Raw genomic sequence first — 17,387 nt, 5'->3', positions numbered from 1 at the left:
AATGATTATTGCATGTCAATTGGAATTAAAATGGAACACCCTGTGCCACATGTTCACACACAAAATGGTCTTACTGAATCCTTAATTAAGAGATTGCAATTAATTGCAAGACCACTTCTAATGAAATCAAAATTACCATCATTGGCCTGGGGTTATGCATTATTATATGCAACATCATTGATTAGGCTAAGACCTACACGTTATCATAAATATTCGCCAATGCAATTAGTAGCTGGTCATGAACCAAATATTTCACATTTGAAAATTTTTGGATGCACTGTATATGTGCCCATTGCTCCCCCTCAACGTACAAAAATGAGTCCACATAGAAGAATGGGAATATATGTCGGTTTTGAATCTCCATCAATCATTCGGTATCTTGAGCCATTAACTGGTGATCAATTTCAAGCTAAATTTGCGGATTGCCACTTTAATGAGACAATATTCCCATCCTTAGGGGGAGAGAATGTGGACTTACAAAAAAGAAATATGGAACTTATTTGGAAAGCAACACATTTAGAATATTTAGACCCAAAACAAAATCATGTGAGCAAGAAGTATAACGAATTGTTCATCTTCAAAGTGTTGCTAACCAATTACCTAATGCATTCACAGATACTAAGAAAGTTACAAAATCATATATACCAGCAGCAAATACTCCTACTCGAATAGAAATTCCTGATGAAAAGGCAAAAAGTGATGAAATTATTGTGCAATGAAAGCGTGGAAGGCCACTTGGTTCAAAAGATTTAAAACCAAGAAAACTGAGAAAACAAGAAGGTGCACCAAATGATACTCAAAATGAAAATGAAAATAAAGGAGCAAATCAAGACATCTCCGATAATGAAAAGGATGAAAATTACGAAACCTCAATAAATTATATTTTCTCCAAGAAAAAATGGAATCAAAAAAGGATCATTCCAAATGAATCCTTTACTTATTCCGTAGCTATTGAAATAATAAATGATGAAAATGATCTTGAGCTAATATCGATAAATGAATAAAGAAAAAGACCTGATTGGCCAAGATGGAAAGAAGCAATCGAGGCAGAATTAAAATCATTAGAAAAAAGAGAAGTTTTTGGGCAAATTTTACAAACTCCAAAAGGCATAAAACCCGTAGGCTTCAAATGGGTATTTGTAAGAAAAAGAAATGAGAAAAATGAAATTGTCAGATACAAGGCAAGACTTATATCTCAAGGTTTTTCTCAAATGCCAGGAATTGATTATGAAGAAACATATTCCCCAGTAGTTGATGCAACCACACTTAGATTTTTAGTAAGTTTAACAGTTTCTCAAAGCCTATAAATGAGATTGATGGATGTCGTAACTGCGTATTTATATGGGTCACTCGACACAGACATCTATATGAAGGTCCTCGAAGGACTAAACTTACCAATAAAGAAATGTTTTCTATAAAATTAAAGAAATCATTGTATGGATTAAAGCAATTTGGGCGAATATGGTATAATCGTTTGAGTGAATACCTTATGAAAGCAGGATTCAAAAACAACCAAATTAGCCCATGTGTTGTAACACCCCGTAATTTATCGGATTTAAAAAGAAAATATAATAAGATAAAAATAAATAAAATTATTAAATTATACTATTTTACATATATAATTATAAGAATAAAGTAAATTAAATTTTAACGGTAACGAGTTTTATCACGTACGATGTCATCGCGTGACATTTCTTTTCTGTTTTAACAATATCATAATAATTACTTAATTAATTAATTAATTTTTAAAAAATTAATTAGGGGAAATTGAGGGGGTGGCCAGTTGGTATAGGCATGGGAGGAGTCTTGTAACTCCTCTCATAATTGTGTATTATGGCACAATTATGATCATTATCTTAAGTGTCTATTAATCCTTAAACTCCTTTGATTTTTCTCACCATTTCAAAACTTCAAGTAAACAAAAAAAATTCAGAAGTTTTTCTCCCTTTTTTTGCTCCTTGAATTCGGCACATTCAAAAGGAAAAAAAATATTCTTGTTGTTCAATCCAATCTTTTGATCAAAGGGTAAATTTAATTGAATTGTTAATTATAGATTTTATATACAAAGATTTCTAAAAAGAATTATATTTTATGTATGATGATATCCTATGACTTATGATTGAATATTTTTCTTTTATATATGAAAATATTCTCTAATAATCCTTTAATAAACTTTAATTTGTTAAAAGGATTAAGAAAAGAACTTCTTGATCAATATTCTGCAACAAAATTTAAATTTGTTATAAGAATTAAGAATTAAAGTTATAATGATATTTAAATAATTTTTTATGGTTTACTTTTCTCTAACAAAATTTCCAATTGTTAGATGAAATTTAAATGGTACAGACCAAGTAGTGTAGTTATTCAAGAGATTATAAATCCTTTAGCAAAATTTGATTTGTTTGAAATATTGTGTTTATACATATACCTTTTGATTTAAAAGGGTGATTTGGTTTTATGATTCTCTACAAAATTTTAATTTGTCAAGAGAATTATGTATTTAATTTAATTATCATAATTTATGAAATTTTAAGTTTCTTGAATGATTTTGTGAATGTGACCTTGTTAGATGTATTTTGGTCATGGGATTTAAAAGGTTAATCATTTGAATAATGTATATATAAATAATAATAATAATAATAATAATAATAATAATAATAATAATAATAATAATAATAATAATAATGATAAAAAAAAATTTTCGGGCAGCAGCAGTTCTTTCTCAGTAAAGGTGCCGATCTGAAAATGTTAGTTGTGTTCCGTTGTTTTATGTACCGATGCGTCAAAAACTCGTTAAACGCTTAAAATAATTAAAAATAGTAATTGGATGTTAGAAATTATGAAATTTGGTACCCAAGGTAATTGACGCGTTCCGAATGCAACAGTGAAGTCGGATTTTTCATTTGAATTTATTAAACTGTCCAAATCGATCATTTAAGTTTCTGGTTAAAATTTACAAATTGGAACTATTAGGAATTTGATGAAAACATTTAAAATTATCAAATCCTAGTGATGTCTTAGTAGTATGGAGTGGATTAAATGTGTAAACACGTTCTAATACGTGATTGTTTTGTGTGTGTGTGTGTGATATTTAGGACCTCGATTTATAAGAGGGCGAAATTTCTATCGTGGTTAAATATCGTTTGGTTGCAGCGCTTAAAGGTACACGCTTAGACCATACTGTTTATGTGGTTGTGCAAGTAGTGTTGTTTCACTTCTAATCGAGGCATTGTAAATCACATAAGGATTAGACACTTCACATAATTTGAAAGAAATTAATTGGAAATTGAGAATTTATGTGTTTGTCACCCAAAGGGGTTGATGTTTGGTTGGATTATGTTACCCAAAGGGGTTAACATATTGGTTTGGATTATTACAATTATTGTTCCCATGGCAGTTTTGGATCATTGCGGTCACAATTGGGGTATGCATACTTTAGCCTTTGACGACCCGAACAAGACGGGCAACGTCTTAGGTCGGTGGTTGCCTTGGGATTAGCTCTCCCAAGTGTATTGCTCCAAAAAGATTTGAATTTATACTTGATTGACCCGAACAGGACGGGCAACGTTACAAGTTGGAATTATCTAATACTGAATGATTTATACTTGAATGACCCGAACAGGACGGGCAACGTTACAAGTTGAGATTAATTAATAATGAATGTATTAGAGCCTATGCATGCTAGGATAAACATGTTGCTTGTGTTTAACCCGATTGATATTTGTATAAAGTCTCTGACGTGTATGGGTTTGTTTCTTTGGAACCTACTGTGTGTTGTCATACGACGACTAGTAGGTTGATTGCAGGTGGGGTCTGGAGTGAGGTCTCAACTTAGAACCCATAATCATCAAGCCTATGCTATTATCTTTTTTATTGGATTATGAGTAGGGAGAAACTCTGTACTTATGTAACAGGAGATAGTGTAGTTTTCTTTTCGCTTCCACTTATTTCAATTAGTTTGTCTAGAGGCCTTTAGGCTCTCGAGTTGTACGTAAGAGCTTCCGCTGATTTATTTTCTTTCACGCTGGTACTATTTTCTGTTTTAGCTATATTTCTTTATCGACGGAACGTTGACGATCCTAGAGAAAAGTCTTCTTTAGAGTCCAAAGAGTGAACCAGAGTTTGTATTTTCATATGGATTTCCGGGTCACTTAAACCAGACCGTTACAATTGGTATCAAAGCCAATGTTCCTCATATGATAAAGGAATAAACAACCTTAGTAGAGAGTTGGGAAGTAGTCCTTAGGACGTAAATTTTTTGATATGTGTTTGTGTTGTATGTTGTTAGGTGATAAGTAATGTTTTATTTTAGTTCTTTCGTGTAGAATCAGGAAATATGAATAAGGGAAAAACACCTATGGACTCGCACACCCCTAGGGAATCTAGGGAAACACCGATGTTTAACCTAGAGACTGTCTGGAGAGAAGTCTCTAATGATGATATTTGGAGGATAAGGGATGGTGAAAGTATCCGGGATTATAGGGAAAGGATGCTGATGGTTAAAACAAAAGCCGAAAGGGTATGTTACGACTTAGAGCAATACCTAAATAGGTTGTATCATTTATCCGAGACTAGGAGGTGAGTAGGACTTACACAGGGGGAGCCTAGTGGGGATAATCATCGAGAAGAACCCTTAGAAGAGGAAGAACCCTTGGAAGAGGGAGAACTCAACTTAGGGTATGAACCTGAACTAGTTGCGAAATCAATGGAGGAACAGATCTTACCTGATCTGCCACGAGTGGAACCCGAGATTCAATTTGAGAGTGATATTGAAATGTGGGAGCCTTTGTGGGAACCACCTACTTATATAGAGATTTCCAGCGAAGATGAGAGAAGGAATTGGGGGTCGCATTATGATTTGTATGACTATGACACTGGGTATGATAGGGGGTGGTCAGAGGAGGAGGACCCTGAAGAGGAAGTACCAACAAACCACCCTAGGGATAGTGACAGTGAATCAGAAGAAGCATATTCGAATTCCAGCTCGGATTCTGGGGAAGACGGGGATGATGAAGACTTTGATATAGCAAGTTACGACAAGACTATTGACTTTTTGGATGCTTGGCGTTAAATGTTTTACTTCTCTTCTAAGTACCTTTCCTTTAGTTATTTTCTTTTAAGTTATTATCTTCTATGAATAATGTAAATGCTTTGCTTGAATCAGTTATGATGTATTAGGGAATATCAATATTATAATAAGATTATGTTCTTCTTCCAATGAGGTGTGATGTGCATTATATATTTGAAACACTTTTACAGTATTTTATTAAGTTTTATATATATATATATATATATATATATATATATATATATATATATATATATATATATATATATATATATATATATATATATATATATATATATATATATATATATATTATATATATATATATATATATATATATATATATATATATATATATATATATATATATATATATATATATATATATATATATATATATATATACATACATATGAATAAATACACCTATGTACTAATAAATAAGTAATTAAATGTTAAGTCAAAAACTCATCAAACTCTGTTCTCTCTCCAAAACTTTCGAACCTTAGGACATTCTTGTGATTAGTACCTTTTCTTTTGCTTGCAGAAGATGTCTCCGATTTCTAGGAAAAGACTGTCTAGAAGCAGTGCCAACCGTACACTAAGGAGTTTAGTAAGAGCTCTTACGGATGTGGCACTCCACGAGAGAGATCTGTGTCGGAATTAGCCTCTGGTTAAAGGAATTTCAATGGTAAGGGGGAACCATCGGAACTCGAACTCTGGTTAAAGGAATTTGACAAACTTTTTGATGTGGTTGAATGCCCAGAGGAACTGAAGGTCAACCAGGCTGCGTTTTATTTGGTTGGTGAAGCCGACTATTGGTGGGCAAATAGTAGATCTGGTTATTAGACCAAGCTGATGGATTCTTTAATTGGGATTTGTTTAAAAGGGCTATGCAAGAGAAATTCTACCCTTTGCACGTGAGAAAAGATAAGTTAAACGAGTTCGCTCGTTTGGAGATGGGAGACATGACTGTTGATGAATATTACCGAGAGTTTATGGAATATATTCAGTACTGTCCTGACGATGTTCCCACTGAGGAGAAAAAGATGCAGCGATTTGAACTGGGATTGTCATATAACATTCAAAACATATTGAGAGCGACCGCTATAACACCCTGGAACAAATGTACAAACGTGCGTCTCAAATAGGGAACATTCTGAGGAAGAAGAAGGAAAAAGAGAAGGGTAAGGTCCCTGAGAAAAGGAAAGAGATTGCAGGCCAGACATCAGGGAGTTCGTCGGACTTTTATCAGAAGAAAGCTAGAACTTTCGGAAATTTTCAGGGAAGTAGGTCTAGTACAAATTCTGGGTTTAGGGGAGACGCCAAGCCTGCTAAGCAATTACTGGACCGAAATAGCAATGAAAGGAAGTATTTCTGTAGGAGATGTAGGGGAAACCATCTTGGAAAGGATTGTGATGGGAATTTTGTTGAATGTAATTTTTTCTACAAGAGGGGACATAGGGAGTATGAATGTTACATCAAGAAAGGGAGTGGGAGTCAACAGCCGGGTGGGCAGCACCGGTAGCAGAATTTGAATAACTCCGAAAGGCAAGTCAACCTGCAGTACGGAAATGGTAATCATGGAAACACTGCTCAGTGGTTTCAGCGACCTATTAGTGGGGGACAAGGCCGGGTGGATGGAAGAAGTACTCGGCAGCCAAAGACTAAACCAGGTATGTAGTCGCTTAAGCGAAGCTTATGGAAAGTTAGGAATTGATATGTTCAATAAGAGTGTTGAGTTAGGGAGAGATAAAGTTATACTAATTTTATAAGATAAAGTTATAAGCATTGGTTAAATATGTTTGTTATAAACAAGTATATATGTTCTAATATGTTTCTATTCATACACTTTCAGGTACTGATATACAATGCATCTATTCAGAGACGAAATTGTCCCCGAGATTGAGACCTCGGATAATGAGCATCGTAGTTATGACAGCGAAGAGGACCAAATTGTGAGATACGAGCGTATGGCTGAAGACGCTCCACCGATTGACAATGATTTTGAGACTGAAGACGCCCCACCAATGGATGCTCCCACTACCAGTAAGAAAAGAAAAGGGTGAGGTCCTATGAAAAACCTCAAAGTCACAGAACCCATGCATTTGGAATACAACGCATTGGGTCAACCTTGCGGAAAATGGCGTAGGCAATATGGAAAACAAGTGGGTCTATGTATCCGCAAGCTTTCCATATTGCACGCATGGAACGAGGTTCCAGAGGGTTTGAAGAGCTCTCTATGGAATGATACTATGGTAAGCAACTTTACTATTTTTACTCATTTAGTTTCATTTTAAAATTAATTTGATTGACAGCAATAAATATAAATTTTTTTGTAGAATCTTTTCAACATCGTGAGCGATGAGGACAAGAAGAATGTATTTCTTTCAGCTGTTGCTGAAAGATTCAGAGATTTCAAATCCAAGCTAGTAACTGGCTGGATTACGAAGAGGCGTGCCCGTACGACCAAAAAGGTCAAAACGGGAAACAAAGGTGGAGAGCAATCACCTTCGAAGATGCCCTAAGAAATATGGGGTCACATATCGAAGAGGGATTGGGAGGCCTTTGTTGCCAAAAGAACAACTCCCATAGAAGTTGTAAGTATTTCATATTATATTATAGTTTACCAATTTGAATTTACTTCTTTTGATTCAGTCATTAAACTAATACATGACATTCGATTTCTATTGATTAATTAGGAAAAGCGTGGTAAAGCTTCTGATTCTGCAAGCAAAAGGAAGTTTTACCATCGCTTGGGCCAGAAAATGTACGATAAGGTCCGAAAAGAGTGAGTGGATGCGGGTTTATACCCCAATCAAAGTTCATCCACACCCTCATCTACGACTACCTCCGCATCCGTGAATACTCCTGCTGGAGATCGGGTGCAGGATTGGTATTGCGGGCTTCATTCCCGAGATGCAAGTGGTAAATTTACCATTAATGATTCGGGAACGAAGAAGGTTGCTGATGCTATGGTGAGTTTTGAAATTATTAAGTATATTCTTGATTTGTTTTGTATTCTTTGGCTTTGATGTACTTATACTAATTGCTATATATGTCACTTTTTATTTGAACAGATGGGCTGGAAGGAAAAAGAAGCTACGGGGGAGTTCACCCTAAGAGGTAATGTTGACGCATTGCATATGGTCTTAGGGAAAGACCACAGTGGGCGGGTAGTCGCAAAAGGAGGCGTTCGCATGGGGTTACAGAAGGCATTCGGCAAAGAGTATGTTGCTACTCAATCCCGAACGGCGCTGCGAGATGAAGTAGCAACCCTCTGAGCGGAGATTACGAAGGACGTTCTCGCCAAGCTGGCCGCCGTGTTGCAGAAGATGGGAGCACCCATTGTTGACATGGCAAACCTGATTGTCGAGGATCAGGAAAGTCAACATGGGGATCCTAACGCTTTGGTCGAGCCAACACCCGAGCCCATTACCCCCGTAGCACCCCAGCTCATTACTAATACCCCTAAAGGGGAAAACCCCACACCGGAGAACATAAACTACGTTGCTCAAAATCCGGAGCCAACTCCAGAGCCAGTGCTACAGGTACATAGTTTTTAAAGATATAAGCACTTATTAATTTAAACTGCAACGTGTTTTAATATTTTATTATGATGCTTATTATACTAAACGACACAATTTTCAGGAGACGACTCCTTGTTCTCTTTTGCTGCCTCAGTTAGGTGTTGCTAGTGATGGCGACTTAACTGTGGTTGCATATGGTGTGGCCCAGCCAAACAAAGAGGGCCAAACAGTGCATTCAATGCCTGTTACAAGTGGCCACATCAGTGTGGCCGTGGAAACTATTGTAAAGCAGTTTGAAGATTTCTCACTCCCGGTTCCAATGCCAGCATGGAGCCTTGAAAAACTCTCACACGCTCTAGGTAGTTTCATCACATGGCCATATGCTTGGGTCCGATTCACTAACATGGTAAGAATCATTTGTACCTTATTTTTTTTATTTTTTTAATTGCATGCTCACACTAATTTAATTGTATAAATTAAAATAGCAAAAGAGTCCAAACGGATCTTTGAGAGAGGTCAGTTCCTCAGCAAAGGTGTCGACTGGGTCAAAGTCGATGCCAAGCACTCCAATTTTGACTGATGAGGAGCTAAAAGATCTCTCTCAAGATTGCAAATGGCTGCATTATTGTGCATCTCGCATAAGTGAGGAGGACCCACTCATTCTGAACCTACTGAAGGAGCAATACTGCTTTTTAGAGAGCCCGTTTGTAATTATTGGTCCTAGTGACATCGGGCAATTTTTGAGAGGAGAGATGCTGAACGTAGCTCTTTTCCATGTCTACATGAGGTGATGTTCATTATCTTACAAGTTAGGCATTGTTGTTTAATTGTTTTAATGACCGAATTACTAACAAAATTTTCTTATTTGTGAGTTTAGTGCAGCTTACGAGGAGCTAAATTCTTGCGAACGTCCAATAAAAATTTGATGGTTTTGTCCTGAGTCGATTTCGGGTAGTAAATGTGTAAATGATCCAGATGACGTCAGAGCATACATTCAGACTGCTTTGACTAATTCCCTTGCATCTAAACACACATTCATTCTGGCTCCATATGTGGAAGAGTAAGTTTTATTTTTTAAATTGAACTTATCTTTTGATTTTTAAAGTCACCTAATCTCTAATTTGTTGGTTTTAAATTTGCGTTTCTAGTTTGCATTGGATACTTTTGGTCATATGTCCTTTAACGAACACTGTGCACGTCTTCGACTCATTACAAAAACCACAAAGCCCCCCTCGTAACACAAAATTCAAAGCGTTGTTGAATGTGTACGTAATATTAATTATTTTACCAAGTTGATTTAATTAAGTGTTATATAGATATATAAATAGTATTACTTTTCCCATGCGTTTTAGCACAATGAAAAAAGTGTGTGGACAAATGGGATCTACATCCAGAGCCACATTTCCAAAATGGACAGCAATAAAGGTACACAAATTCGATTTTATGCGTTTTTAACCGTTTTTGGCACTTTCGCGCGTAAAGTAGCTCAAACTTGGTTTGTTTTGCAAGAAACTTTTCACACAACACTATTTGGTATATATTATTGTGTTGAAGTTCTTAGAATTGAAAATTATAGTCATATGCTAGAAATTACGTGTTAAGTTGCGATTTTATGCGTTTTTAAGCGTTTTTGTCAATTTCGCGCGTAAAGTAGCTCAAACTTGGTTTGTTATGCACGAAACTTGGCACACAACACTATTTGGTATATATTATTGTGTTGAAGTGGTTAGAATTTAAAATCATAGTCATATGCTAGAAATTACGTGTTAAGTTGCGATTTTATGCGGTTTTAAACGTTTTTGGCACTTTCGCGCGTAAAGTAGCTCAAACTTGGTTTGATTTGCACGAAACTTGGCACACAACACTATTTGGTATATATTATTGTGTTGAAGTTGTTAGAATTGAAAATCGTAGTCATATGCAAGAAATTACGTGTTAAGTTGCCATTTTATGCGTTTTTAATCGTTTTTAACACTTTTGCGCATAAAGTAGCTCAAACTTGGTTTTGATGTGAAACCGGGGCTGATTAAGGACGCTAACAAACATAAATACTTCCGTGCTTAATCATCAAGCACGTACATTCCATGTCCAATTAGAACAGAAAACAAAACAGCCTATATATTCTAAGTATCGGCTTTATTACAAAACTGTCGAGCAGGGGACCTTGTAGCTGAGTTTGTGGATTCTGTGAGTACTATCAACATGGTTCTTGGACCTTGACTTCTTGGTCCATGTACAGAGATGCCATCCTCCAAGTTCCCACGTCCATCTATGTAGTAGGTAGTGTCATCAGTGCTGTGCAAGGTGGGCTGATAGGCGGATGGTCGTTTTGTTTGTTCTGTGGCCAGTTGAACAGAATACTTGTTTCTGTTTTGCTCAAATGTTGCTCTGATGTTCCTCATTGCTTCTTGCTGAATTTTCCATGTTTGGACATTCATGTTTGGTCTAGATTGAATCTAGCCTTCCTTATTTGACACGTTCAAATCAGTAGGTGCAGCAGTGGGGGTAGTCATCAAGTCAGTAAGTATCAAACCAGTAGGTTGTTCAGCTGTGTACTCTTCTTGGCTTGTCTTGGCTTGGTTTGTCTTGATTTGTGGGCTGTCCATATTTAGATCCATACTTGGATCACAAAAACTACAAATGATCATGAAAAGAACACGAAACAACCACAATCACTTAGACAATTCTGATATAGCAAACTGTCGAGCAGCCCTCCTTCAGCTCAGCTTCTAGGAGTCCACGGGTATTTTTAGAATGGTTTTAGGACCTTGAAAGCTAGATCCAAGTACCAAGATTCCATTTACACTTTAGCCTAGGTCCTGGATGCATAGGTTTAGTCTCTACGTGTCGTGCAAGGTGGTCTGGTCACTAGTTTGCTGCTGTGTCGTGAGGTCTGTATGCAGCCTTGTGTGGGTTCCTTTGGTATCTTCATTTCATACAACCACATTTGTATCAGATTTGCTAGAAATTATTGGTATATATTATTGTGTTGAAGTGGATAGAATTGAAAATCATAGTCGTATGCTAGAAATTACGTGTTAAGTTGCAATTTTATGCGTTTTTAAGCGTTTTTGTCAATTTCGCGCATAAAGTAGCTCAAACTTGGTTTGTTATGCACGAAACTTGGCACACAACACTATTTGGTATATATTATTGTGTTGAAGTGGTTAGAATTGAAAATCATAGTCATATGCTAGAAATTACGTGTTAAGTTGCGATTTTATGCGTTTTTGGCTCTTTTGCGCGTAAAGTAGCTCAAACTTGGTTTGTTATGCACGAAACTTGGCACACAACACTATTTAGTATATATTATTGTGTTGAAGTGGTTAGAATTTAAAATCATAGTTTCATGCTATAAATTACGTGTTAAGTTCCGATTTTATACGTTTTTGGCACTTTCGCGCGTAAATTAGCTAAAACTTGGTTTGTTTTGCACGCAACTTGGCACAAAATACTATTTGTTATATATTAATGTGTTGAAGTGGTTAGAATTGAAAATCGTAGTCATATGCTAGAAATTACGTGTTACGTTGCGATTTTATGCGTTTTTAACCGTTTTTGACACTAACATCTATTTTCTCTTAGTGCTTTCAACAACCTTTTTCTTCCGTTGACTGCGGCTACTATGCACTGAAGTATATGGACGATATTATAAAATCCGTTAAGGAGTTTGGAGTCGAAAATATAGATGCCGTAAGTATTTGTTACGTTCTTAATTAAATATATTATTGGTAAAATCTAATGTTTCTATATTAATCTTTTATTTTTATATTATATTATAGGTTTTAAACGAAATTCCGAGGGAAACACGCCCTTTGAGAAGTGGAGAGATGCGCGAATTAAAAGACAAGATTGCCGCGTATCTTGCTAATATTTGTCCTTGATAAATTGTAAATAGTATAGATTATTTTTTATACTTTAATGTATATTATATATATATATATATATATATATATATATATATATATATATATATATATATATATATATATATATATATATATATATATATATATATATATATATATATATATATACATATATATATATATATATATATATATATATACATACATATATATATATATATATATATATATATATATATATATATATATATATATATATATGTACGTACATAATATTCTATTATATATACGAGCGAGAGTTTATTATTACAAAGATATTATTGTTGATTATCTGTGATTATCATTGGATTAATCACTGTTATTACATTGTATTATTATTGGATTATTATAAGGATAAAACGAAAAAAGAAAAAAAAATTGAAGTATTTGCTGCGGTCAGGGGAAAAACCGCAGCAAATAATGCCCTAATTATTTGCTGCGGTTTTGCCTCTGACCGCAGCAAATAATTCCTTTATTTGCTGTGGTTCTTAACTGCAGCATTTAAAATAGGACATTTGCTGCTATCACTATTGCTGGGGGCCAAAACCGCAGCAAAAAATGGCCAAAAAACCGCAGCAAACGAGGTTTTTTCCACTAGTGCCAAATGGTAAATGAAAACAATTTTAAGGAACATAGGGAGTATATGAAAAAATTAATAATACGAAAATGAGACTGATTTGAGTTTTGTATACTTGGTTTCACTAGTGGAAAAAATCACATTTGCTGCGCAAAATATGCTGCGGTTTTACAAAAAAGCAGCATAAAATTATTTTTGAAAAAAAAATTAAATATATGATGCGGTTTTTCCGTTGCCCGCAACAATTAATTGAAGAATCACAAGCATATGCTACGGTTTTCCCTTGCCCGCAACAATTAATCAGTATATGCTGCAGTTGTATTTAGCCCGCAGCAAATAAGCATTAGAAAATGCCACCTTTTAACGTTATACCCTTAAACCCATACGAAGAATTTTCATAAAACACTCGAAAACGGCTGCTACTGTTTCAGAAAACATCTTCTTCAAGTTCCATTGTCTTCTTCTAGTGCTATTGTCTTCTTCAATTTTTTTTTGAGAATTAGGAATATATTAATATATCGAAGAAAAAACACTGTACCCAGGTCGCACCGCTCCCGTCGGCATAAAAAACCCCAAGAGGGGAAAAAGCCATAGGAAGAGGGAAGCATGGGACAGGCCACCCAGAACAGCATAGGAGTGGGCTATGCAATACCCCAGAGTTTCAATCCATTGCTTAAACAGCAAAAAACACCTTATTAGGCTATACTAAATGCTACACCTTACACCACACCTAAACCATATGTACGATGGACTTGCCATAGACGTTTTCCACCCATGCTTTTGTTCTAACATTTACGTACCACTAAGCCTGCATCAAGATAGAGTCTATATTATGAATAATATCATGGGGTGCGACTCCGGTATAACCCAGCATTTCCTTAGCCCAGATTCCAACCCTGATTTTTAAAGAGTAAACAAATGTGTTAAGCTCTGGAGATCCCATATCGAATTTTATTTTATTCCTTTCATACCACAGCGACCATATACCGCAGCCTAGGATAAGACCCCATAGTTTTCTGCACTTTCGACTTTTCACCAGACCAAACCACTCAATACTGAAGTTTTCACATCGATTATGGAGGACACCTGAAAGGCCCCACCATTCTAACATTTTCATCCAAGAACTCCAAGAGAATCTACAAGTAAAAAGAACGTGAGAATTTGATTCTGTTTCCAGGCTACAGAAAGGGCAAACGGCCTGCTGGGAATTAATGATCCCTTTTTCCACTAGAAAATCACCTGTTTTTAGTTTTTCTAGATTAGCCAACCATATAGACAATTGTGCTCTTGGAGGGATAAACTTTTGCCATACAATATTGACAATGTTTTTCGAAAGATTGGAAGCATGTGAATCATACATTTTCGCAACGATGCTCTTTACAGGGAAGCACAAATTACCAGACTGTTTCCAGTATACACCATCCGTCAATTTTGTATTCGACATTTTCTGTTCAATGAGGTGTTTGAGTCTTAAAGCTTCATCAATTTCCCATTCATACATGGTTCTACGCCATCTGAGGTTCCACGACCAAGCTCCCTCATTCCATGTCCCCATCTGACTTATGAGGAGGTTTTTTTGAAGAGATAATGTAAATAATCGTGCAAATACCCTTTTTAATGGTCCAATTTCACACCATCTGTCATGCCAAAATTGCACAGTATTTCCATTTTCGACTTTTACAATCATACCCTCTTCGATAATCGATCTGATCTTGGATGTGTAGGCATCATTACTCAGCATATGAGACCACGTACCTTCTCTAGCTTTGCTAAATGTTTTCGTCGAAGCTTCTAACCCTTTGATTTCATTTACAAACATAAGAATTCTTTTCCATAGAGTATTATCGGACTCAGAATAGCGCCACCACCATTTGAATAGTACGTAGGATCAAGTTTTTATGCATGATGTTACCTACCCCAAGGCCTCCCAATTCTTTTGGAATTTTTATATCTGACCATCTAACCATAGGACAGCCCAACTTTTCACCATTTGTTCTTACCTAGAAAAATCTTCTTTGAATTTTCACTATTTTCAGAGAAATGGATTTCGGCATTTTGAACATACTCATATAGTATACTGGTAAGATGTTGAGCACACTTTTGATGAGAGTTAGTCTCCCTACTCTAGATAAGATTTTTGCTTTCCACGAGGATAGTCTATTTTGTATCTTTTCCACCATTGGCTTCCAAGCAGAACATCTATGCATATTGTCTCCAAGAGGAAAGCCCAAGTAGGTAAAAGGGCATTTTGAATGGAGGCACCCAACACTTCTGGCAATGTCCCTAGCCTAATCATGATCAAACGAATTCCAAGAGATAAAACAGGACTTACTATAGTTCAGACTCAAACCAGACATTATAGAAAAAACATCTAGAATTGTAAAATAATTTTTAATACACATGGAATTTCTAGGAGCAAATATCACAGTATCATCAGCAAATTGTAGATCTTTCAGACTTACCTTATCTTTTCCCATCTGTACGGCCTCAATCATGTTCATGTCATCTGCCTTTTTTAGGAGGCACACCAGGGCTTCACTGATGGATAAAAAGGTACGGTGACAGAGGATCCCCTTGTCTCAAGCCCTTTTCCATCTTGAATGGTTTCAGGGGTGAGCCATTTAGAATGATAGACATAGAGGCAGAGCTAACACAGTTCATAATCCACCTTATCCATTTCCGACCAAATCCTAACTTAATCATGACAATTTGCAGGAAGGACTAGTTTACTGAATCATAGTCCTTTTGAAAATCTAGTTTTAGAAGAGTACCAGGGATCTTGTTTTTTTTTCAACCATCGTAGTGACTCATTTGCGATCAAAACACCATCTAGAATCTATCTGTTCATCACAAAGGCGCTTCGGGATTCGTCGATTAGTGGATCAATCACCTCTTTGAGGCAGAGGGAAAGGATTTTAGAGATAATCTTATAGAGAGCACCCACCATACTGATAGGCCTGTAATCGTCGATGAATATAGGGTTAACAACCTTTGGGATCAAGGTAACCCAGGTAACATTTAGGTGCCGCAACGAGCAACCGGTCACAAAGAAATCGAGGACAAAATCGTAGATTTCATCCTTAAGGACATCCCACATTTCCTTGATAAATTTGGAATTGTACCCATCAAACCCCGGGGCTTTATCAATGCCACATGCCCATACTGCATTTTTAACTTTCTCTCTCAAAGGGGTTGTTTCCAAGAATTCTACTTGTGCATCCGTGATTTTTGAGTGGTTTCCTAGAGAAAAATCAAACTTCGGAGTTTGAACCTGTGAGAATCTATTGGCAAAGTAACTTCGGATTTCAGCTTCGAGGTTTGGGACACCCTGTACGTTTCTGCCATTGTTTAGTCTGTATAGTCTCATTCTTTTTTCTTCGAAATATTGTGGACGCATGGAAAAATCTTGTGTTGCGATCTTTCATGTTGAAACCATATGTTCTGGCTTTTTGTCTCCACATCCTTTCTCTTCTTATGAGCCACAGGTTAAGAACGCTATTGGCGGCAAACAATTTGGCCCTCTCCATGTTGTTTAGATCCCTGTTATCACTCAAATTTTTGAGATCGTGTACAGCAGATTCCAGCTCCGAGATTTTATTATCCATGATATCAAAGTTTTCTGTTCGCCATGTTTTCAGGGGGCCTGGGCCCTTAAGGATTTTCAACTTGTTGTGCAGGGATTCATTTGGGAGGTTTCGCCATTCATTGTTGAGGAAGCTTTTAAACTCTGAATTCAAGAACCAAGCATCATAGCATCTGAACGGTTTGGGAACCCAGTTGTTGCAAGCTTCCAATGTCAATAGCAGCGGATTGTGGTCAGAGAAGCTTCTTTTAAGGCCCACCAAAATTAAATTCGGGAAATTCCTTAACAAATCTTGACAACACAGGGCTCTATCTAATTTACTTTTCGAGTCATTTATCCTCCAAGTGAACTTTACTCTATGTAAGGGAATATCAATCAAGCCTAGCTCAACTATCCATTCCGAAAACTCTCTCATGCTCATATCGCATCTAAAGGAACCAATTCTTTCCCCAGAGTGTAATATGACATTGACGTCTCCCAAAAAAGCATCGGTTTATCGATAGCTACCACCATACTCTTCAGCTCCTCGAATACAACATATCTTTCAACTCTATCATTTGGCCCATAAATCACCCCCACACAACACTCAAAGTTATGTCTGATAATGCAACCCTCTAACAGGATCCATCTACTACCAGTATGTTTATTAGAGACACTAAAGGTTCTCGTGTCCCACGCAGCAGTCACACCACCACCGTTCGTATCACTTGCATATACTTCA

General features: G+C 36.2%; 1 protein-coding gene across 1 annotated transcript; it reads right to left on the bottom strand.

Annotated features, from left to right (window-relative positions):
* Window positions 1–15,618: 15,618 nt before the first annotated feature.
* LOC130810788 (uncharacterized) lies at window positions 15,619–17,081 on the bottom strand. The gene is made up of 3 exons (XM_057676914.1): window positions 16,418–17,081; window positions 15,974–16,323; window positions 15,619–15,777 (listed from the first exon to the last, which is right to left on the bottom strand). The coding sequence occupies exons 1-3, from the start codon at window positions 17,079–17,081 to the stop codon at window positions 15,619–15,621; spliced, it is 1,173 nt and encodes a 390-aa protein (XP_057532897.1).
* Between the last annotated feature and the right edge of the window lie 306 nt (window positions 17,082–17,387).

Source organism: Amaranthus tricolor, chromosome 4 (genome assembly GCF_026212465.1).
Source record: "Amaranthus tricolor cultivar Red isolate AtriRed21 chromosome 4, ASM2621246v1, whole genome shotgun sequence".
NCBI lineage: Eukaryota > Viridiplantae > Streptophyta > Magnoliopsida > Caryophyllales > Amaranthaceae > Amaranthus > Amaranthus tricolor.
This window is presented reverse-complemented; position numbering and strand designations above follow the sequence as displayed.